General features: G+C 43.1%; 1 protein-coding gene across 1 annotated transcript in view; it reads left to right on the top strand.

Moving 5' to 3' along the window:
• Positions 1-24,150, top strand: part of PYGB (glycogen phosphorylase B) — a 59,453-nt gene that overhangs the window by 13,187 nt on the left and 22,116 nt on the right. The window contains exons 2-4 of the mRNA XM_081255558.1: positions 10,346-10,447; positions 21,522-21,600; positions 23,758-23,861. Coding sequence (XP_081111684.1) covers positions 10,346-10,447; positions 21,522-21,600; positions 23,758-23,861 — 285 coding nt within the window. The remainder of the gene's footprint in view (positions 1-10,345; positions 10,448-21,521; positions 21,601-23,757; positions 23,862-24,150) is intronic.

Raw genomic sequence — 24,150 nt, 5'->3', positions numbered from 1 at the left:
ATACTAAGTGAAGTAAGTCAGACAGAGAAAGACAAATATCATGTGATATCACGTATATGTGGAATCTAAAAAAAAATGATGCAAATGAACTTATTTACAAAAAGGAAACAGACTCACAAACATAGAAAACAGACTTATGGTTAACAAAGGGATAAGGGGGGTGGGGAAGGAATAAGTTAGGAGTTTGGGATTAACATACACACACTACTACATATAAAATAGATGGTCGACAGGGACCTACTGTATAGCACAGGACACTCTACTGAATATTCTGTAGTAACCTATAAGGGAAAAGAGTCTGAAAAAGAATATATATATGTATAACTGAATCACCCTGAAACTAACACAACATCGTAAATCAAGTATACTCCAATAAAAAAACAAAAACAAACTAACAAAAACCAGTATGGTACTGGCGCAAAAACAGACACATAGATCAGTGGAACAGACTAGAGAGCCCAGAAATAAACACACCCACTTAACGGGCAGTTAATCTAGGACATAGGAGGCAACAATATGCAATGGGGAAAAGACAGTTTCTTCAACAAGTGGTGCTGGGGAAACTGGGCAGCTACATGTAGAAGAATGAAATTAGATCATTCCCTCACACCATATACAAAAATCAACTCAAAATGGATTAATGACCTAACTGTAAGGCCAGATACTATAAAACTCCTAGAAGAAAACATAGGCAGAACACTCTTTGACATAAATTTTAGCAGTTTTTTTTAATCTTTTTTTTTTTTTTTTTTTTTTTTTTTTTTTTTTAAGTTTATTTATTTATTTTTTTAATTAGTTTCTGCTTTATAACAAAGTGAATCAGTCATACATATACATCTGTTCCCACATCCCTTCCCTCATGCATCTCCCTCCCTCCCACCCTCCCCATCCCACCCCTCCAGGCGGTCACAAAGCACCGAGCTGATCTCCCTGTGCTATGCGGCTGCTTCCCACTATCTATCTACCTTACGTTTGGTAGTGTATACACGTCCATGCCTCTCTTTCGCCTTGTCACAGTCCACCCTTCCCCCTCCCCATATCCTCAAGTCCATTCTCAAGTAGGTCTGCGTCTTCATTCCCGTTTTGCCCCTAGGTTCTTCATAACATTTTTTTTTTTAAATTCCGTATATATGTGTTAGCATACGGTATTTGTCTTTCTCTTTCTGACTAACTTCACTCTGTATGACAGACTCTAGGTCTATCCACCTCATTACAAATAGCTCAGTTTCGTTTCTTTTTATGGCTGAGTAATATTCCATTGTATATATGTGCCACATCTTCTTTATCCATTCATCCGATGATGGACACTTAGGTTGTTTCCAGCTCCGGGCTATTGTGAATAGAGCTGCAATGAACATTTTGGTACATGTCTCTTTTTGAATTATGGTTTTCTCAGGGTATATGCCCAGTAGTGGGATTGCTGGGTCATATGGTAGTTCTATTTGTAGTTTTTTAAGGAACCTCCATACCGTTCTCCATAGTGGCTGTACCAATTCACATTCCCACCAGCAGTGCAAGAGTGTTCCCTTTTCTCCACACCCTCTCCAGCATTTATTGTTTCTAGATTTCTTGATGATGGCCATTCTGACTGGTGTGAGATGATATCTCATTGTAGTTTTGATTTGCATTTCTCTAATGATTAATGATGTTGAGCATTCTTTCATGTGTTTGTTGGCAGTCTGTATATCTTCTTTGGAGAAATGCCTATTTAAGTCTTCTGCCCATTTTTGGATTGGGTTGTCTGTTTTTTTGCTATTGAGCTGCATGAGCTGTTTATAAATTTTGGAGATTAATCCTTTGTCAGTTGCTTCATTTGCAAATATTTTCTCCCATTCTGAGGGTTGTCTTTTGGTCTTCTTTATGGTTTCCTTTGCTGTGCAAAAGCTTTGAAGTTTCATTAGGTCCCATTTGTTTATCTTTGTTTTTATTTCCATTTCTCTAGGAGGTGGGTCCAAAAGGATCTTGCTGTGATTTATGTCATAGAGTGTTCTACCTATGTTTTCCTCTAAGAGTTTGATAGTTTCTGGCCTTACATTTAAGTCTTTAATCCATTTTGAGCTTATTTTTGTGTATGGTGCTAGGGAATGATCTAATCTCAAACTTTTACATGTCCCTGTCCAGTTTTCCCAGCACCACTTATTGAAGAGGCTGTCCTTTCTCCACTGTACATTCCTGCCTCCTTTATCAAAGATAAGTTGGCCATATGTGCGTGGGTTTATCTCTGGGCTTTCTATCCTGATCCACTGATCTATCTTTCTGTTTTTATGCCAGTACCAGACTGTCTTAATTACTGTAGCTTTGTAGTATAGTCTGAAGTCAGGGAGCCTGATTCCTCCAGCTCCGTTTTTCGTTCTCAAGATTGCTTTAGCTATTCGGGGCCTTTTGTTTTTCCAAACAAATTTTGAAATTTTTTGTTCTAGTTCTGTGAAAAATGCCATTGGTAGTTTGATAGGGATTGCATTGAATCTGTAGATTGCTTTCGGTAGTAGAGTCATTTTCACAATATTGATTCTTCCAATCCAGGAGCATGGTATATCTCTCCATCTATTTGTATCATCTTTAATTTCTTTCATCAGTGTCTTATAGTTTTCTGCATACAGGTCTTTTGTCTCCTTAGGTAGGTTTATTCCTAGATATTTTATTCTTTTTGTTGCAATGGTAAATGGGAGTGTTTTCTTGATTTCATTTTCAGATTTTTCATCATTAGTGTACAGGAATGCCAGAGATTTCTGTACATTAATTTTATATCCTGCTACTTTACCAAATTCATTGATTAGCTCTAGTAGTTTTTCGGTAGCATCTTTAGGATTCTCTATGTATAGTATCATGTCATCTGCAAACAGTGACAGCTTTACTTCTTCTTTTCCAATTTGGATTCCTTTTATTTCCTTTTCTTCTCTGATTGCTGTGGCTAAAACTTCCAAAACTATGTTGAATAAGAGTGGTGAGAGTGGGCAGCCTTGTCTTGTTCCTGATCTTAGTGGAAATGGTTTCAGTTTTTCACCATTGAGGACAATGTTGGCTGTGGGTTTGTCATATATGGCCTTTATTATGTTGAGGAAAGATCCCTCTATACCTACTTTCTGCAGGGTTTTTATCATAAATGGGTGTTGAATTTTGTCGAAAGCTTTCTCTGCATCTATTGAGATGATCATATGGTTTTTCTCCTTCAACTTGTTAATATGGTGTATTACATTGATTGATTTGCGTATATTGAAGAATCCTTGCATTCCTGGGATAAACCCCACTTGATCATGGTGTATGATCCTTTTAATGTGCTCTTGGATTCTGTTTGCTAGTATTTTGTTGAGGATTTTTGCATCTATGTTCATCAGTGATATTGGCCTGTAGTTTTCTTTCTTTGTGACATCCTTGCCTGGTTTTGGTATCAAGGTGATGTCGGCCTCGTAGAATGAGTTTGGGAGTGTTCCTCCCTCTGCTATATTTTGGAAGAGTTTGAGAAGGATAGGTGTTAGCTCTTCTCTAAATGTTTGATAGAATTCACCTGTGAAGCCATCTGGTCCTGGGCTTTTGTTTGATGGAAGATTTTTAATCACAGTTTCAATTTCAGTGCTTGTGATTGGTCTATTCATATTTTCCATTTCTTCCTGAGTCAGTCTTGGCAGGTTGTGCATTTCTAAGAATGTGTCCATTTCTTCCAGGTTGTCCATTTTATTGGAATAGAGTTGCTTATAGTAATCTCTCATAATCTTTTGTATTTCTGCAGTGTCAGTTGTTACTTCTCCTTTTTCATTTCTAATTCTATTGATTTGAGTCTTCTCCCTTTTTTTCTTGATGAGTCTGGCTAATGGTTTGTCAATTTTGTTTATCTTCTCAAAGAACCAGCTTTTAGTTTGGTTGATCTTTGCTATCGTTTCCTTCATTTCTTTTTCATTTATTTCTGATCTGATCTTTATGATTTCTTTCCTTCTGCTAGCTTTGGGGTATTTTTGTTCTTCTTTCTCTAATTGCTTTAGGTGCAGGGTCAGGTTGTTTACTCGAAATGCTTCCTGTTTCTTAAGGTGGGATTGTATTGCTATAAACTTCCCCCTTAGAACTGCTTTTGCTGCGTCCCATAGGTTTTGGGTCGTCGTGTCTCCATTGTCATTTGTTTCTAGGTATTTTTTAATTTCCTCTTTGATTTCTTCAGTGATCACTTCGTTATTGAGTAGTGTATTGTTTAGCCTCCATGTGTTTGTATTTTTTACACATCTTTTCCTGTAATTGATGTCTAGTCTCATAGCATTGTGGTCGGAGAAGATACTTGATACAATTTCAATTTTCTTAAAATTACCGAGGCTTGATTTGTGACCCAAGATATGATCTATCCTGGAGAATGTTCCATGAGCACTTGAGAAAAATGTGTATTCTGTTGTTTTTGGATGGAATGTCCTATAAATATCAACTAAGTCCATCTCGTTTAATGTATCATTTAAAGCTTGTGTTTCCTTATTTATTTTCATTTTGGATGATCTGTCCATTGGTGAAAGTGGGGTGTTAAAGTCCCCTACTATGATTGTGTTACTGTCGATTTCCCCTTTTATGGCTGTTAGTATTTGCCTTATGTATTGAGGTGCTCCTATGTTGGGTGCATAAATATTTACAATTGTTATATCTTCTTCTTGGATCGATCCCTTTATCGTTATGTAGTGTCCTTCCTTGTCTCTTCTAATAGTCTTTATTTTAAAGTCTATTTTGTCTGATATAAGAATTGCTACTCCAGCTTTCTTTTGATTTCCGTTTGCATGGAATATCTTTTTCCATCCCTTTACTTTCAATCTGTATGTGTCTCTAGGTCTGAAGTGGGTCTCTTGTAGACAGCATATATATGGGTCTTGTTTTTGTATCCATTCAGCCACTCTGTGTCTTTTGGTGGGAGCATTTAGTCCATTTACATTTAAGGTAATTATCGATATGTATGTTCCTATTCCCATTTCCTTAATTGCTTTGGGTTCGTTATTGTAGGTATATTCCTTCTGTTGTGTTTCTTGCCTAGAGAAGTTCCTTTAGCATTTGTTGTAAAGCTGGTTTGGTGGTGCTGAACTCTCTCAGCTTTTGCTTGTCTGTAAAGGTTTTAATTTCTCCATCAAATCTGAATGAGATCCTTGCTGGGTAGAGTAATCTAGGTTGCAGGTTTCTCTCCTTCATCACTTTAATTATGTCCTGCCACTCCCTTCTGGCTTGTAGGGTTTCTGCTGAGAGATCAGCTGTTAACCTTATGGGGATTCCCTTGTGTGTTATTTGTTGTTTTTGCCTTGCTGCTTTTAATATGATTTCTTTGTGTTTAATTTTTGACAGTTTGATTAATATGTGTCTTGGTGTATTTCTCCTTGGATTTATTCTGTATGGGACTCTCTGTGCCTCCTGGACTTGATTAACTATTTCCTTTCCCATATTGGGGAAGTTTTCAACTATAATCTCTTCAAATATTTTCTCAGTCCCTTTCTTTTTCTCTTCTTCTTCTGGAACCCCTATAATTCGAATGTTGGTGCGTTTAATGTTGTCCCAGAGATCTCTGAGACTCTCCTCTGTTCTTTTCATTCTTTTTTCTTTATTTTGCTCTGCATCAGTTATTTCCACTATTTTATCTTCCACCTCACTTATCCGTTCTTCTGCCTCAGTTATTCTGCTATTGATCCCATCTAGAGTATTTTTCATTTCATTTATTGTGTTTTTAATCGATGCTTGATTCATCTTTAGTTCTTCTAGGTCCTTGTTAACTGTTTCTTGCATGTTGTCTATTCTATTTCCAAGATTATGGATCATGGAAATAGAATCTTGGATCAGCTTTACTATCATTATTCTGAATTCTTTTTCAGGTAGACTGCCTATTACCTCTTCATTTGTTAGGTCTGGTAGGTGTTTATCTTGCTCCTTCACCTGCTGTGTGTTTTTCTGCCTTCTCATTTTGCTTATGTTACTGTGTTTGGGGTCTCCTTTTTGCCGGCTGCAGATTCGTAGTTCCCGTTGTTTTTGCAGTGCCCGTCCGGCTCTCACTTGCCCCGGCGCTGTCTCTATGGAGCTCAATGTACTGCAATGGCTGTGAGAGCGGGAGCCAGACGCCAGTTTTTTTTAATCTTAAGGCGAAGGAAACAAAATAAAAAATAAACAAATGGGACCTAATTAAACTTAAAAGCTTTTTTTTGCACAGCAAAGGAAACCATTGACAAAACGAAAAGGCAAGACCTACTGAATGGGAGAAAATATTTGCAAATGATACGACCAATAAGGGGTTAATATCCAAAATATATAAACAGCTCATATAACTCAATATCAAAAAAAAAACTGATTGGAAAATGGGCAGAAGACCTGAATAATCATTTTTCCAAAGAAGACATACAAATGGCCAACAGGCACATGAAAAGATGCTCAGAATCACTAATCATCAGAGAAATGCAAATCAAAACCACAGTGAGATGTCACCTCATACCTGTCAGAATGGCTATCATCAAAAAGACCATAAATAACAAATGTTGGCAGGAATGTGGAAAAGAGGGAACCTTCCTACACTGGGAACGTAAATTGGTGCAGCCACTATGGAAAACAGTATGGAGGTTCGTTAAAAAACTCAAAGTGTAACTGCCTTATGACCCAGCAATTCCACTCCTGGGTATATATTTGAAGAAAATGAAAACACTAATTTGAAAAGATATTTTCACTGTTTACAATAGCCAAGATACGGAAGCAACCTAAGTGACCATCAACAGATGAATGGATAAAGAAGATGTGGTCAATATATACACTGGAATACTAGTCATAAAACAATATACATCCAAAGAAAATGAAAACACTAGTTCAAAAGTATGCACCCCACTGTTCATAGCAGCATTATTTACAATAACCAAGATGTTGAAGCAACCTAAGTGTCCATCAGTAGATGAATGGGTAAAGAAGATGTGATATGTATATATCATAGTGGCATATTACTCAGCCATAAAAAGAAGAATGGATAGACTTGGAGGGTATTATATGCTAAGTGAAACAAGTCAGACAGAGAAAGACAGATACTGTATGTTATCACTTATATGTGGAATCTAAAAAATAAAATGAATGAATATAACCAAACAGAAATAGGCTTGAATATACAGAGAACAAACGTGGTTACCAATGGGGAGAGGGAAGAGGGGAGGGGCAAGATAGGGGTAGGGGATTAAGAGGTACGAACCCCTATGTATAAAATAAATAAGCTACAAGGATATATTGTACAGCACAGGGAAATATTTTATAATAACTTTAAATGGAGTATAATCTATCAAAATTGTGAATCATTATGTTGTACACCTGAAACTAATATAATATTGTAAATCAACTATACTTCAATTTTTAAAAATTTCCCCCTTTTTGTGGGTTGTCTTTTTTACTTTCTTAATTGTATCAAATGTTTTACATGTTGATGAAGTCCAGGTTATCTTTTTTTTCACTTGTGCTTTTGATGTCATGTCAGAAGAAACCATTGCCTAATCCGAGGTCACAAAGATTTACCCCTATGTTTTCTCCTAAGAGTTTTATAGTTTTGGCTCTTACATTTATGTTCTTGATCCATTTTGAATTAATTTTTTGCATATGGTATGAAAGAGGAGTCCAACTTTATTCTTTTGCTTGTGGATATCCAGTTGTCCTAGCACCATTTGTTGAAAAGACTGTTCTTCCCCACAGAATTATCTGGGCACTCCTGTTGGAAGTCAGTTGACCACAAATGTGAGGGTTTATTCTGGACTCTGTGCCATTCCATTGCTCTGTGTGTCGTTTATGCCAGTATAGTCTCACTGACAGTAGTTTTGTAGTAAGGTTTGAGATTTCTGTGAGTCCTCCACTTTTGTTTTCTTTTTCAAGATTGTTTTGACTATTCCAGACCCCTTGCATTTCCATCTGAATGCTAGGATCAGCTTGTCACTCTGCAAGGAAGCCAGCTGGAATGTTGACAGGGATTGTGTTGAATTTGTAAATCATTTTGGGATTATTGCCATCTTCACAGCGTTAAGCCTTCCAATCCATTGATATGGGATGTCTCTCCATGTACGTAGGTCCCCTGCCTGTGTGTTTTGCAAGTTGGGAGCCTCTTTCTACCCGGCCCATCCTTTCAGGCTGCTTCTTGGTTCTGAGGAGAGTAGTTTAAGAACAACTAAAGTGAAGTGTGAAGTGATGGTGTGAATGCTGCTGGAAAAACCCAAAGGGCAGCACCACTAAAACGGCTGTTGGCTGGCAGACGGTCACCAGGTTTCCTCAGATGTTTCTGGTCAGCTGCTGGTCAGAATTCTAAACAAGGTGTAAGAAAGCACCTTCAGCGTGTCTCTGCCCATATGGTGGGCTCCGAAGCTGCTGGTGCGGGGCTCAGCAGGTCGCCCTCTGCAGGTGTCTCCATGAAGTGCACAGGCCCCAGCAGCCCTCTCGCCACCTGAGGAGAAGGAAAACAGGCCTTTCTTCCTGCATTCTGCAGCCCATAGGGAAATAGATGTTTTAGATTGCATATTTTGGAAATTTTATAGGAAAGGTAAAACCGTAGCACAGCCAACACTCTCCTCTGATTCACACCTGAGACTGAGACCTCTCTTGTCATCGTGCACGTGCACAGCTCACAGACACAAACCTTTTCAAGGCCTGGTTTTGCACTTTTACGTTTTACTTAGAGGCAATAGTAGATTGACAGAGGGTTGCAAATAGAGTGTAGCATGCCCACGTGCCCTCCACGGCTGCCCCCAATGGTAACATCCTGAGTGACCACAGCACAGGTATCAAAACTAAGAAGTCAGCGCTGGCTCAGCACTTGCTGTCAGTCCTTCCTCGGATGGCCTTTCTCTGTCCCGGACCTAATCCAGGGTCCTCAGGGCATTTAGTTGTCCTATTTCCTTAGTCTTCTATCTGCAGTGGTGGTTGGTCTTTCCTTGTCCTCTGTGACCTCGACACATCTGACGGGTGCTGGTCAGGCAGTTCCACAGATGTCCCTAACTTTGGGTCTGACCGATGCTTCTCACCGTCAGTCTGGGGTTGGGAGTTTTGGAAAGAAAACCGTGGAGGCGAGGTCCCCTTCTCATGACAGCGTATCACCCGACGTGTTACTGGTGAAGTTAACCTTGATCATGTGGGGAAGGTGTCGTCACAATCCAGAATTGTGAATTTGCAGTTTTCCCTTTGCAGACTGTTTGTCGGAAGGGAGCTGCCATGAGCAGCCCACCCTCAGCGGGAGGGGGATTGAGCAGCACACCACCTCCCGGAGTGAAGGCTGTCAGAGAATTTGGGGGCATCTGCTAAAACCACCACGGTGACTAGGATTATCTGGGGGGAGACACTTGGGGGGCTGTGCAGAATATCCAGTCAGTCCCCAGAGCCTCAGTGGTCACCTGAGCAGCTGTTACTGTGCTGTTCTCATGGTGGTTTTCCATTCCTCCCATTCCTTCTGCGTTTATTAATCAGAATTCTTCTGTAGGGAAGCGTTTTTCCCTTCTCTCATCAAGGCCTTACTCTTTTTTTTTTCTTTTTTTGAGAGTTCTAGTTTTATTTTATTTCATTTTTTTAGCCGTGCTGTGTGGCATGAGGGATCTTAGCTCCCCAGCCAGGGATCGAATCCGTGCCCCCTGCATTGGGAGCGTGGAGTCTTAACCACTGGACCTCCAGGGAAGTCCCCAGGCCTTACTCTTGACAGCTGGAGGCAGCATGGAGCCCTGTATGGGAGCAGGACTCTGCGGGCCAGATCTCAGCTCTGCCAGTGCCTCCCGTGGCCCACTGGGTGGTCGCGTGGGCAGATGGCACCAGGCGCGGGAAGTGTTGAACCCTGCGTGGCCCCCAGCGAGTGCTGGTGGTCGTCACCTCGTTTACACGGAGGTTTACCTCTCAGCCCCCTAAAGCCAGCAGACAGTTAGCAGGTGGAAGTAGACGTGTCCATCCGTCTATCCTGTTGTGTTGACCGTGCTGTTTGCACTGAGTACTTAGTGCAGGTATCAGAAGCTGTTCATCCTGCAGGGCTGTTTCTCCCCGTGTGAGCGATGTGGTCTCCTCCTCGAGGGCGTGGCTGGGAAGAGGCCCCGCCAAGCTCAGACCTGGCTCTGTCTGTCCTGGGAGTCTGTTCCCCACTACTGCCCTTCCCTGCCTCCCTACCTCAGGCAGTGGTTCATTTCCAAAACCCCCAGAAGGGCAGTGAACAGACTACTTTCGAGGGGCCCCCACTAGGGGGGCTGCGCCTGGAAAGCTGAGGTTGGCCAAGGCTGAAGGGAGTGAGCCCATTTTAGGGATGTGCAGGTAAGTGTAGGGTTGACTGAGCGAAGTCCCTAAGAAGGTCTTCTCGGCACCGGACTCTTCTCGTGTGTGGGGTGGAATGCACAATCTAAGATGCTTCCTTTTGCTTCCTCAGCGCATCTACTATCTTTCCCTGGAATTCTACATGGGCCGCACGCTACAGAACACGATGGTGAACCTGGGCCTTCAGAACGCCTGTGACGAAGCCATCTATCAGGTATGGGTCCTTGGGGCCAGGCTGCTAGGTGGCCTCTCGTGGGCACTGGGTCTTAATCCAGGCCCTGCAGAGGTGAGCGCTGCCATCTGGGACGGGAGAAGTGGCTCGGGCGTCGGGGAGAATGGGTTGGTGGGCGACACTCCTGCTCAAGGGGAGAAAGCACAAGTGGATGGGAGCTAATGCATTGGAGGGCAAGGACTGGGGTGCGTTGTGATCCCAAGGCTTGACGCTTCTAGACCTTTGCACTCCGTACCCCAACCCCAGGCGGGTTTACCACGTGGCAGAAATGGCTGGTATTGTCCCATTTCTCTCCACTTTATTGAGCCAGTGACCCACCGCCAGCTCCCCTCTCCCACCCCAAGACACTGGTCGCGCCATCTAGTTATAAAATTGCCCTTTCTCCCCTACTCAGAGTAAACACTGCCTTTGCCTGAGCTTCGTCTTTGACAGCTGTTCACTCAGAGGCCCCACCCTTTCACAGTTGATGTGCAGTTTTAGGGCAGAGCTGGAATGGCCGTGTCTGTTTACTGTGAGTGCACCCCCTCTGTAGACACTGTCTCCCTCCCGCACCGGACGCTCAGTGTAGGATTTCTAGAGTGTGAATGGGCAGCACCCCTGCCCTCTGCACGCATGTGGAAGGGTCCTCACCAGAGTCGTTCCTTCCCCCAGCACTTGCCCCTGCCTTTGCTTTTGTTTGGTTTTGGTGTTGGGGTGGGAGGTGCTCTGGGGGCTTTGTTGGAAGCAGGGTGGTGTGAGCCTCCTGTGGCTGTCAGGCCCTGGCATCACAGGGGCTCCTGTCTCCCCTCCAGGACTTAGGGGAGCCAAGCATCTGGGGCAGGTAGTTTCAGTTGGCACAATAAAAACTTGGAAAAAAATTGACTCCCCCAAATAGGAACCTTAGGCTCACAGTTATCTAAAAAGATGGAGGTTATCCTCCCAGGTGATTTGTCATTTGAGTTTCATTTACTGACTGTGAATGTTAGAACATGTCTATAAGGACCACAGAACAGTGGATTTTACAGTCGTATAAAGCATTTCATTTTCTGAAACATTTTCTCTGTATATAATTCTTACAGATAGTAAATATTTTAGGGAATGTTTAGACCATAAATATGCATTATCTGTTTATAATGTTTTTAAAATATTTACTTAAAATGGCTGTTTATTATTCCTGAAGCCAATTTTTTTTGGCCGCACTACAGGCTTGTGGGATCTTAGTTCCCCGACCAGGGATTGAACCCTGGCTCTTGGCAAGGAGAGCACAGAGTCTTAACCACTGGACCACCAGGGAATTCCCTGTTTATAATTTTCACTACACAAATAAGATGTTAATTGTAGAAACTTAGAAAACACAGGGAGGCATATATCTTTTTAAACATTGTACATTTTTTTTCCCTAAAAATGGTATTTCACTTGCCATTTAGCTTTTTTTTTTTTTTCCGGTACGCGGGCCTCTCACTGTTGTGGCCTCTCCCGTTGCGGAGCACAGGCTCCGGACGCGCAGGCTCAGCGGCCATGGCTCACGGGCCCAGCCGCTCCACGGCATGTGGGATCCTCCCGGACCGGGGCACGAACCCATGTCCCCTGCATCGGCAGGCGGACTCTCAACCACTGTGCCACCAGGGAAGCCCGCCATTTAGCTTTTAATGAAGCTCGTGTTTGAAACGTTTCCCCGATGACAGACCTTGAGCATCTTCGGGCACACGTTTGCCTTCCTTCCAGGCACAAGGCAGGTACCAGACGCTGTGGGTGGGACTGTCAGTGATGCAGGGCTGGAGGCTTCCTCCCTCCAGGCTCCCCAGTTACAGTGCAGTGTCAGAAATAAAACATGCTGCCACTGCATCACCCAGGGCTAGTTCTGGGAGCAGATTACTCTAAAAACTAGAAATTCAGAAGAAGCCACTATCTCCTGGTTGAGCTATCAGGGACACATTTAAAATTTTTTTATTGTAGAAAACTTTATATATGGAAATGGAGTGACTGTTATGATGAACTTCTTCCACATACCATCACCTGGCTTCACCAGTCCTCAAGCCCAAGTCATGGCCGGTCTTGTTTCTCTTATGCCCCCACCACTCCCAGATTGTTTAAGCCGATGTCAAATATAATATTTCACTTGTAAATATTTCAGTGGATATTTTTAAAGATAGGGTCATACCATTATGACCTCTAAAATCTTAACAATTCTGTAATATCAGTTTTTCAGGCAGTGTACAAATTTCTCTGATCGCCTTAAAATTTTTTTAAATAGTATGTTCAGAAACTTAGTTGCATTTGGTTAATATATCTCTTAAATCTCTCTTAATCTATGAGCGTTTCCTCTTTTTTAACTTGTCTGCCTTGCAGTGTATTTGTTGAAACTGGGTTTGTTCTGTAGAGTGTCCCCAGCTTGTGTATAACCTGCTGCTTTGTCCAAAGGATGTCTCAGCACTTCTACTCAACATTGTACTGATGGAGCTGGGGCATTTAGCCAAGAAAATGAAATAAGAGGTATCCAGATTGGAAAGGAAGAAAGGAGGCTATCTCTACTTATAGATGACATGACCTAGAAAATCCTAAGGAATCTAGTAAAAATGTATTGGTACAAATGAATGGGTTCGGCAGAGTTGCAGGATAAAGATCAATATACAGAAATCAGTTGTATTTTTATATACCTGCAATGAACAATCTGAACAATCCTAAAATGAAATTAAGAAAACAATTCCATTTAAAATAGCATCAAAAATAATAAAATACTTAGGAACAAACTTCCAAAAGAGACACAAACTTAGGTTCTGAAAACTATAAAACATTGTTGAGAGAAAGAAAACCTAAAGATGGAAAGACATCCCCTGTTAATGGCTTGTTAAGATTGCAGGGACTTCCCTGGTGGTGCAGTGGTTAAGAATCCACCTGCCAATGCAGGGGACACGGGTTTGATCCCTGATCTGGGAAGATCCCACATGCCATGGAGCAACTAAGCTCGCGAGCCACAGCTCCTGAGCCCGTGTGTCACAACTACTGAAGCCCGTGTGCCCTAGAACCCAGGTGCTGCACCTACTGAGCCCATGCGCCGTAACTACTGAAGCCCACACACTCTAGGGCCCATGTGCTGCAACTACTGAAGCCCGCGTGCCTAGAGCCCGTGCTCTGCAACAAGAGAAGCCACCGCACCACAACGAAGAGTAGCCCCCGCTCACTGCAACTAGAGAAAGCCCACGTGTTGCAACAAAGACCCACGCTGCCAAAAAAATAAAGATTGCGAGACTCCCCAGACTGATCTACAGACTCATTGCCATTGTAAAATTCCATTTGGCTTCTTTGCAGAGATTGACAAGCTGATTTTAAAATCCAGATGCAGTTGCAACAGATCAGGATTAACTAAAACATCTTGAGAAAGAAGAACAAAGTTGGAGGACTCACATTTCCAATTTCAAAACTCACTACAAAGCTACAGGTGTGGTCCTGGCATAAGGACAGACAGACAGAGCAGTGGGATAGAATTGAGAATCAAGAAATAAACCCTCACATTTATAATTGATTTTTTTCCCAATTTAAAAAAATTGAGGTAAAATACACATAATGTAAATTTACCATCTTAATTGTTTTTAAGTGTACAGTTCAGTGGTATTAAGTACATTTATATCATTGTGCCACCGTCACTACCGTCCATCTCCAGAACTCTTTCATCTTGTAAAACTGAGACTCTAGGGCTTCCCTGCTGGCGCAGTGGTTGAGAATCTGCCTGCCAATGCAAGGGACACGGGTTCGAGCCCTGGTCTGGGAAGATCCCACATGCCACGGAGCAACTAGCCCCATGAGCCACAATTACTGAGCCTGTGCGTCTGGAGCCTGTGCTCTGCAACAAGAGAGGCCACGATAGTGAGAGGCCCGCGCACCATGATGGGGAGTGGCCCCCACACAGCGATAAATGAATGAATGAATGAATGAATAAATAAAATTTAAAGAAAAACTGACTCTATATCCATTATATACTAACCCCCCAGAGGCCATGATAGTGAGAGGCCCACGCACCACGATGAGGAGTGCCCCCCCACACACAAATAAATGAATAAATGAATGAATGAAAAACAGATTCTATATCCATTATATATTAACTCCCCATTCTCCCCTTCTCCCAGCCCTTGACCACCACCATTCTACTTTCTGTCTCTGAATTTGATACTCTGGGTACCTCACATAAGTGAAAACATACAATATTTGTCTTTTTGTGACTGGCTTAATATCTTCAGGGCTCATCTATGTTGTAGCATATGTCAGAATCTTTTCAAGGCTGGATGAATAATAGTCCACTGTATGTATATACCACATTTTGTTTATCCAGTCATCTGTCCTTGGACATTTGGATTGCTTCAACCTTTTAGCTACTGTGAATAAGGGTGTTAAACATGAGTATACAAATATCTCTTCAAAGCCCTACTTTCAATTCTTGTGTATGTATATATAGAAGTGGGATTGCTGGGTCATAAGGTGATTCTGTTTCGCTTTTTGAGGGACCACCATACTGTCTTCCAGAGCAGCTGCACCCCTTTATATTCTCACTAACAGTGTAAAAGTTTCCAATTTCTCCACATCCTCACAAACACTTATCATTTTCTTTCTTTCTTTCTTTTTTAATAGTAGCCATTCTAATGGGTGTGAGGTGATATCTCATTGTGATTTTAATTAACATTTCCTTAAAGATTAGTGATGTTGAGTGTCTTCATGTGCTTATTGGCCATCTATATGTCTTCTTTTGGAGAAATGTCTATTCAAGTAGTTTGTCCATTATTGAACTGGGTTGCTTGGTGTTTTTATTGTTGAGTTTTAGGAGTTCTCTATCTATTCTGTATATTAATCTCTTATCAGATATGTAGTTTGTGCAGATATTTTTTCCGATTCTGTGGGTTGCCTTTTCACTCTGTTGATAATGTCTTTTTTAAAAAAATTATTTAATATTTATTTAGGGACTTCCCTGGTGGTCCAGTGGGTAAGACTCTGTGCTCCCAGTGCAGGGGGCCTGGGTTCTGTCCCTGGTCAGGGAACTAGATCCTTCATGCATGATGCAACTAAGAGTCTGCTTGCTGCAACTAAAAAGATCCCACATGCCGCAACTGAAGATCCCTCATGCCACAATGGAGATCCCTCATGCCACAACTAAGACCTGGCACAGCCAAAGTAAATACATAAATAAATAAATTTTTTAAAGGGTTAAGATAGTAGATTTTTAAAAAATTATTTATTTTTTTATTTGGCTGTGCTGGGTCTTAGATGCGGCACGCAGGATCGTTGTTGCCACGTGCAGGATCTTCGTTACAGCATGCGAGATCTTTAGTTAAGGCATGCGGAACCTAGTTCCCTGACCAGGGGTCGAACGTGGGGCCCCTGCATTGGGAGCGCGGGGTCTTAACCACTGGACCACCAGGGAAGTTGCAATAATGTCTTTTGATGCACAAAAGGTTTTAATTTTCATGAAGTCCAGTTTTCTTTTGTTGCCTGTGCTTTTTTTTTAATAAAAATGTTTTCATTATTATTTTTTTTATTTTTTATTTATGTTTTTTGGCCTCACCATGCGGCATGTGGGATCTTAGTTCCCCGACTAGGGATCGAACCCGCACCCCTGGCATTGGAAGCGTGGAGTCTTAACCACTGGACCGCCAGGGAAGTCCCTGTTGCCTGTGGTTTTGGTGTCATATATGGTCAATTGATTTTTTTTTTTAAAGGAAAAGTGCACCAAAACAATTCAATAGAGAAAGAATAAATAAACGGTGCTAAGACGCTTAGACATCTACTTGCAAACGAATGAAGTTGGATCCCTACCTCACACTACATATAAAATTAACTCAAAGTGGATCAGAGACCTAAGTGTAAGAGCTAAAAATATAAAATTCTTAGAAGAATATATACAAGTACGTCTTCATGATTTGGCAATGGATTCTTAGAAATGACACCAAAAGTACAAGCAGCAAAAGAAAAAAATAGGTAAGTTGGCCAAAGGACATCAAAGGACATAATGAAGAAAGTTAAAAGACAATCCACAAAATGGGAGAAAATATTTGTAAATTATAAATCTGATAAGGGTCTAGTATCCAGAATGTATTAAGAATTCCTACATCCAAATAACAGAATGACAGAAACGTTGCTCAGCGTCATTAATCATCAGGGACATGCAAATCAAACCACAGTGAAATACTACTTCACACCGACCAGAATGGCTGTAATCATAAAGACAGAGAACAAGTGTTGGTGAGGATATGGAGAAACTGGAACCCTCATATGCTGCTATGTTGAGAAGCTAGGGTATTAAATTAAGAATATGCAAGTTATGGCCAGCTGAAAGAGGAGGCACAAGCCACCCACGTGGGGTCAGCATCCACGCTCCCACTTTGGGGAAAGACACACCCTGGGATCACTTCGATTGAAGGTACAGTTGCAATACACCCATATAAAGTAAGTAAAGTCACAAGACTTGTTGCTTACAGAAATGGGGGTTGGGGGGAAGAGCAGTCCTCTGTCACAGGTTGCCGGCAAGCAGGAGATAGAGAGCAGGGCAGTAAGCACTTAGTACTTACGAGGTGGTTTCAGGCCCAATTCTAAGTGGTTATTTTAAAAGGTTATTTTTACTGGGAAAAGCAAAGTGGGGACGTGGGTTGGGAATCCTCAGCTTGAGTCCTTATCTAAATGCCCAGAGTCTGAGCGTGAGCAGGGCTGTCATACTGTAAAATGCCGAGGCGGCAGCTCATCATCACATCTGGTAGGAAAGTAGAATGGTGGAGCCACTTTGGAAAACAGTCTGGCAGCTACTCAAAAAGTTAAGCATAGAATTACCGTGTAACCCAGCAATTCCACTCCAAGGTTTATATTGAGAAAAATGAAAACATACTTCTAGTGGGGGGGGAGGGGTAAATCAGGAGTTTGGGATGAACATACACACACTACTGTACATAAGATAGATAACCAACAACGACCTACTGTATAGTACAGGGAACTCTACTTAATATTCTGTGATAACCTATATGAGGAAAGAATCCAGAAAAGAATGAATATATGTATAACTGAGTCAGTTTGCTGTACAACTGAAACTAACACAACATTGTAAATCAACTGTACACGAATAAATTAAAATTAAAAAAAGAAAACATACATCTATACAAAAAATTGTACATGAATGTTCCTAGCAGCATTATTCATAATAGCCAAAAGGTGAATACAACCAGGTGTCTTTCAGTGTGGCGTGGCCATACAGCGGACTGCTACACAGTGATAAAAGTACTGACACAGGCTACAACATGGGTAAACCCGGAAAATAGTATTCTAATTGTAAGGAGCCAGATACAAAAGGCCACATATTGTATGTCTCCATTTACAAGGAATGTCCAGAACAGGCAAATTTATACAGACAAAAAGTAGAAAAGTGAGGGAGGGAGAAATAGGGAGTGACTGCTGCTGAGTAGGGGGTTTCTCTCTGGGGGGATGAAGTTCTAAAGCTGGAGAGTGGTGATAGTTGTACAGCTTTGGGAATATGCTGAAAACCATCGACTTGTTCGCTTTTGCGGTCTGTGGGTTATAACTCAATAAGAAAAAGTCAGGTTGTTAAGAGAGCTCTGTTGTGCTCAGTTTCCGTCTTTGTTTCCAAAGCCCAGTTTAGGGAGGTTTTTTTTTTTTCCTTTTTTATTATTTACTTACTTATTTGGTTGCGCTGGGTCTTAATTGCGGCTGGCAGGCTCCTTAGTTGTGGCATGTGAACTCTTAGTTGTGGCATGCAAACTCTTAGTTGCAGCATGCATGTGGGATCTAGTTCCCCAACCAGGGATCTCACCCGGGCCCCCCGCATTGGGAGCGCGGACTCTTCACCACTGCGCCACCAGGGAAGTCCCAGGAAGGTTTTAGACTTTGTGTCAATTAGCTACTTCTGTGCCTCTTCTGAATGCTCTCAAAATCAAGGCAAAATTTGCCTTCCTAGGCTGAGGTGTGCCTACAGCATTCCAGGTAAAAATGTAAAGGAGCAAAACATCTTGGCCACATGCACCCTGGGCCTGTCTTCCTTGAGTGTCTGGTCTCTGAGCTAAGAGACGTGTCAGGAGTAAGAGGTTCCAGTGTCAGGTTTGGAAAATGTGGCAGTTAAACACGTTTCTTAATGTTGAGGTGGTAACGTGTTATTAGGTACATCCTATCTCCCCCACACACCCAAAATGTTTTGGTGGAACACACTCTTTGAAATTGCTGTAGGAGTCAGTATTTTGAAATTTCAAATTTGAAATTTGGAAGTCAGTATTTTGAAATCTTAATCAGATTGTTATATGTGTTAATACCATTTGATTTAATAGATACTAAATCATTTCTTTATGACTAATGTTTTTAATTTTCTCACAACTTAGCTTCCACCCTTTGCAGTTTGTCAGGTCCTCAAAGTGTGGTCTGGAGACCCCCGGGGTCCCTGAGACCTTTTCAAGGGGTCCTCTGAGTCAGAACTATTTATTCTTATTCGTATGAGTCTATGTACGGTAGGCTTTCCAGAGGCTCTATTGTGTGTGATATCTTCACAGATTGAATGCCATTAAAAAGATTTATAAAAATGTAAAACACTGCCACCCTTTTCATTATTTTTTTGGTTGTTTTTAAAAATGTAGTTATTTTCCATTAAACAGTGTTGTTTGTGTTAATATGTAATGGGTTTGTTGTTTTAAGATGAATTCAAATATACTTCAAAAAATTTCTCCATGTTAATTTCTAATTTGATAAATATTGATAGATATAATATCAATAAACAGTAACTCTTTAGGTCTTCCTGAAATCAAAAAGTTTAGAAACCACTGATCAAGGTAATTAATGAGGGAATTCCCTGGCGGACCAGTTAGAACTCTGTGCTTTCATTGTGGAGGGTGAGGGTTCAATCCCTGTTCGGGGAACTAAGATCCCACAAGCCATGTGGCGTGGCCAAAAAAAAAAAAAAGTAATTAATAAGCAATTTGTCAAGTTTAATACACTAAAGACAGATTAATGGAACAATTATCCAGCTGTCCTAATTGAGAGCCTTAAGATCTGCATTCTTTTATTTAATTTGTTTGTTTATTTATTTATTTTTGGCTGCGGTGGGTCTTCGTTGCTGCGCGGACTTTCTCTCGTTGTGCTGAGCAGGGGCTACTCTTCGTTGCGGTGCGTGGGCTACTCATTGCAGTGGCTTCTCTTGTTGCGGAACATGGGCTCTAGGCGCACAGGCTTCAGTAGTTGTGACACGCAGGCTCAGTAGTTGTGGCTTGCAGGCTCTAGAGTGCAGGCTCAGTAGTTGTGGTGTACGGGCTTAGTTGCTCCGCAGCATGTGGGATCTTCCCAGACCAGAGCTCGAACCTGTGTCCCCTGCTTTGGCAGACGGATTCTTAATCACTGCACCACCAGGAAAGCCCCAAGATCTGTATTCTTGAATGGTTTTTTTTTTTTTTTTTTTTTTTTTTTTTTTTTGCGGTATGCGGGCCTCTCACTGTTGTGGCCTCTCCCGTTGCGGAGCACAGGCTCCGGACGCGCAGGCCCAGAGGCCATGGCTCACGCGCCCAGCCGCTCCGCGGCATATGGGATCCTCCCAGACCGGGGCACGAACCCGTATCCCCTGCATCGGCAGGCGGACTCTCAACCACTGCGCCACCAGGGAGGCCCTCTTGAATGGTTTTAAATCAGGTGCTTTCTCTCTGATGTTTAACCTACTATATCTGTTTCACAAGATTGTTTGAATGCAGTTGGAATAGATAGGAAAAGTGCTTTTAGGTTTTGGCTTTAAAAGATGTCACGTAGGGCTTCCCTGGTGGTGCAGTGGTTGAGAGTCCACCTGCTGATGCAGGGGACACGGGTTCGTGCCCCGGTCCGGGAAGATCCTAAATGCCACGGAGCAGCTAGGCCCGTGAGCCATGGCCGCTGAGCCTGCGCGTCCGGAGCCTGTGCCCCTCAACGGGAGAGGCCACAACAGTGAGAGGCCCGTGTACCGCAAAAAAAAAAAAAAAAAAGATGTCATATAAATATCATTAGACCATGGGAAAGTAGAGAGTTACTAAAAGCATTGGCTTCTTTTTAGGATACACGTTATAATCTGTCCACTGTAAGTAGGTTAATAACACGGCAGTCAGTATCTCTGGCTAATAAACCATGTCTCATTTTGACTGTTAATTCTTAAGTCATTCAGCAGCTTTTGAAATACCTGGAAGCTTTCATTTTCATGCACTGATTAAACACCAGATTTTTTAAAAATTGAAGTATACTTGGTTTATAATATTGTGTTATAGGTTTCAGGTGTACAGCAAAGTGATTCAGTTTTATTTTTTTTCAATTATTTTCCATTATAGGTTATTACAAGATATTGAATATAATCCCTGTGCTACACAGTAAATCTTTGTTGTTTATTTTATATATGGTAGCGTGCATCTGTTAATCCCATACTCCTAATTTATCCCTCCCCACTTTCCCCTTTGGTAACCATAAGTTTGTTTTCTATATCTGTGAGTCTGTTCCTGTTTTATAAATATGTTCATTTGTACTATTTTTTAGATTCCATGTATAAGTGATATCATAAAATAGTTGTCTTTCTCTGTCTGGCTTACTTAGTATGATAATCTCTGGGTCCATCCATGTTGCTGCAAATGGCATTATTTCATTCTTTTTTATGGCTGAGTAATATTCCATAGTAGATTATATACCACATCTTCTTCATCTGTCAATGGACATTTAGGTTGCTTCCATGTCTTGACTATTGTGAATAGTGCTGAAGTGAACATTGGAATGCATATGTCTTTTCCAATTAGAGTTTTTTTCAGATATATGCCCAGGAGTGGGATTGCTGGATCAAATGGTGACTCTATTTTTAGTTTTTTGAGGAACCTCCATATTGTTTTCCACAGTGGCTACACCAATTTACATTCCCACCAGCAGTGTAGGAGGGTCCCCTTTCTCCACATCCTAATACCAGATTTTAATGTTGGATTTGCAAGTCTAAAACAAGGCAGACTCTAACCTTTGATTGATATAAGCTTATAAGATTTAAATATCTTTCCATCTATCGCTGAGGGAAAATATTAAGTAATATTAAAATGTTACCTTTTTTTATTCACAGTTGGGGCTAGACTTGGAAGAACTGGAGGAAATAGAAGAGGATGCTGGCCTGGGGAACGGAGGCTTGGGGAGGCTGGCAGGTAACCCCGGGCTCCTGTCCAGGACAGACCTTTCCTGACACAGTGCCTTGGTCAGAGAGCAGCACCTGGCAAGGCCAAGATCAGCCATGCTCCCAGCACTGGTCCGTGGGGATAGATTGGTCCCTCAGAGTGGATGGGACAGTGTGTCCTCCGGGTCAAAATCTTTGCCACCAGTAGGGGAAAAAATGCACATTATATATTCTCTTTCACACAAAGGGCGCTTCCTAATTATGGTGACCAGCCTTGCCAGTATTGGGGAACTGGTGCCAGGAGGGGTTTGCAAGATACGAACCACCTCCACAGCCAGTAACTGGGAGAAAGACAGAGGGCTAGAAACACACACGCACAATTTATGAATGTAGCCCAGCTTAAAGCAACTGTTCCTGCTTTAGTACAGTAAACAGATTGCTGTAAAATAGCAGAGCTGTTTCTCTTGGAGCTACTGCTCCTTTGGGCCACCCTATTTGAGAATATACCCAGTTTGAAGTTTGTCGGGTTTTTTTCTGTTTTAATTATTTTCGCCAGCCTTTATGGGGGGGAAGGAGCTGGATTAAGAGCTTGGAAGTGGAAACAGCAGTCACAGTGAGACTTGATGTCACTGTGTCCTTCGAGGCTTTTGGGCACAGTGCTTCTGGAGCAGAGATGATCAAGTTCTGTGCTGCCCTTGTGTGTACGGGGCCCTAAAGTGATACACTCTGCATTACTGCCCCTTTTGAGAGCTGTCATTTTGTAAAGGGAGCAAATGCCCTAAAATTTATCTGGGTGAGTTGTGTGTATGTGTTTATGTTTTCAGAATTTAAGTTAAATTCTTCAAAAATTATAAGCGCAGCGTATGTTTCTGTCCAACACAGCAGCACCCGGCTCTAGGTTAACCCTCGGCCAGGCGTGCCCCGCCTCCAGGGGAAAGACCACTTGTGCCCCACTGGCAGGTGTGGGCTCTGTGTGGCCTGCAAAGGTGAGGTCACACGCACCACGCTAAGCCGTCGCTTCCCGCCGCAGACGGCGTTACAGCGTCCAGGCCGGCAGGCAGAGGCAGCCCCGCGGGCTTCGGTCACCTTCGCCCTGGCGGCTTCCCGTTGAGCGTGGTCACCCCCCCACTTAGTCCTGCTCAGTCAGTAAAAACTGAACCTGTCCCCGAAGCTCGAGGGAAGCTCCAGGCCGCCCACCGTGAGGCTGGCGTGTCAGCTCGTGGGCCGTTCCCCGGGCCGCATCAGGCTGCTTCGCGTCCACTCCAGACACCTTTCCTGCCACTGGGCGGCGCCACCGGCCTTCCCCCTGGACTCGTCTGGGCCCCTCTGGTTCCACGGCTCCCCTCGCCGTGCAGACCTGGGCCGCCCCCAGCCTGCGGTAGCTCGTGTGCGGCGTCCCTCCTGCGAGAACGATTTCCTCAGAGCGAGAGCCCAGGTCTTAGTTTGTGGGTCTTCTTGTTGTTCCTCCTCAGCAGAGGGTCTGACACCCCCAGGTCTGTGCATGTTTGGTAAATTGGCATGTGTCTTATGTGCTGGTGTTTCGTTGTTAAAATTTTGTGCTCTTTTAAATCCACAAGTTTAATAAGGCTGCCTTCTGAATCTTTATTCAAATCATGGTGGTTTGCTTTCAAGACATTTTGGCCGGAACGAGGGCTCCATTTGGCGGCACCTTCCGGGGGCCCTGGTGGCACTTTGGCACCTGGGTATTTGGTGCTGTGGGTGCTGAAATGTACATTTGCAGGCCCCACTTCTGTGCCTTCTTTACCCGTGTGTGGGGAGATGTTTTGTGATGTTGCTTGGATTTCAAGTAGAACGTGCGAGGGTGGGGAGGCCTGCAGCCTGAGTGAGGGTCCCTAAGAGAACGTTGGCAGGAGGGGACAGTGTGTTGGGATGAGCTGAGTTTGGCAGTGTCCTCTGGGGGGTTCGTCCCTCTTCCCACACCCCCAAGTAGCCCCCGTGTTGGTGTTGTCCTGGCCCCGGGCTCTCAGGCCGAAGGGTATCAGAGTGGGGTTCCATTTTCCTTTTCATGAGACCTGAAGGTGACCAGTCACCACTGGGCCACTGCCTGACGCCCGGGGGGCCGGCCCTCTGGCGCCTACTTGACTTGGCGTCTGGGCCTTGGCTCCAGAGGCCTTGGGTCTGCTGATTGTCTTTGATCCCAAGAAGTTCTTTGTGTTTGGCCTTGCAGCCTGCTTCCTTGACTCGATGGCCACCTTGGGCCTGGCGGCGTATGGCTATGGAATCCGCTATGAGTTTGGGATTTTTAACCAGAAGATTGTCAATGGCTGGCAGGTGGGTGCGATCTCCTTCCTTTGCTCACTTGCGGCTCTCATGCACGCGAGAGGATAGCCAGGCATTGTCAGTTCTATTTTCGGACTTCCTGCTCCTCCTGGAGAGGCTGTGTGCCAGTCCTTGGCAGAGCAGCGGGGGCAGGTGGGCAGTGCTGGGAGTTCTGGGCACTCCGTGCGTTCCACATTGTCCCCACGGCCGGCAGTGCCCATCGCCCACATGTGCTCATTGCACCCGGCTTCTGTGTGGCAACAGGACGTCTGGTGGGCTGGGGCCAGAGCCCAGCTGGGCC

Source organism: Mesoplodon bidens (genome assembly GCF_964165515.1).
Source record: "Mesoplodon bidens genome assembly, chromosome: 15".
Classification (NCBI taxonomy): domain Eukaryota; kingdom Metazoa; phylum Chordata; class Mammalia; order Artiodactyla; family Ziphiidae; genus Mesoplodon; species Mesoplodon bidens.
The sequence above is the reverse complement of the archived record's forward strand: the minus strand, read 5'-3'. Positions and strand labels throughout refer to the sequence as shown.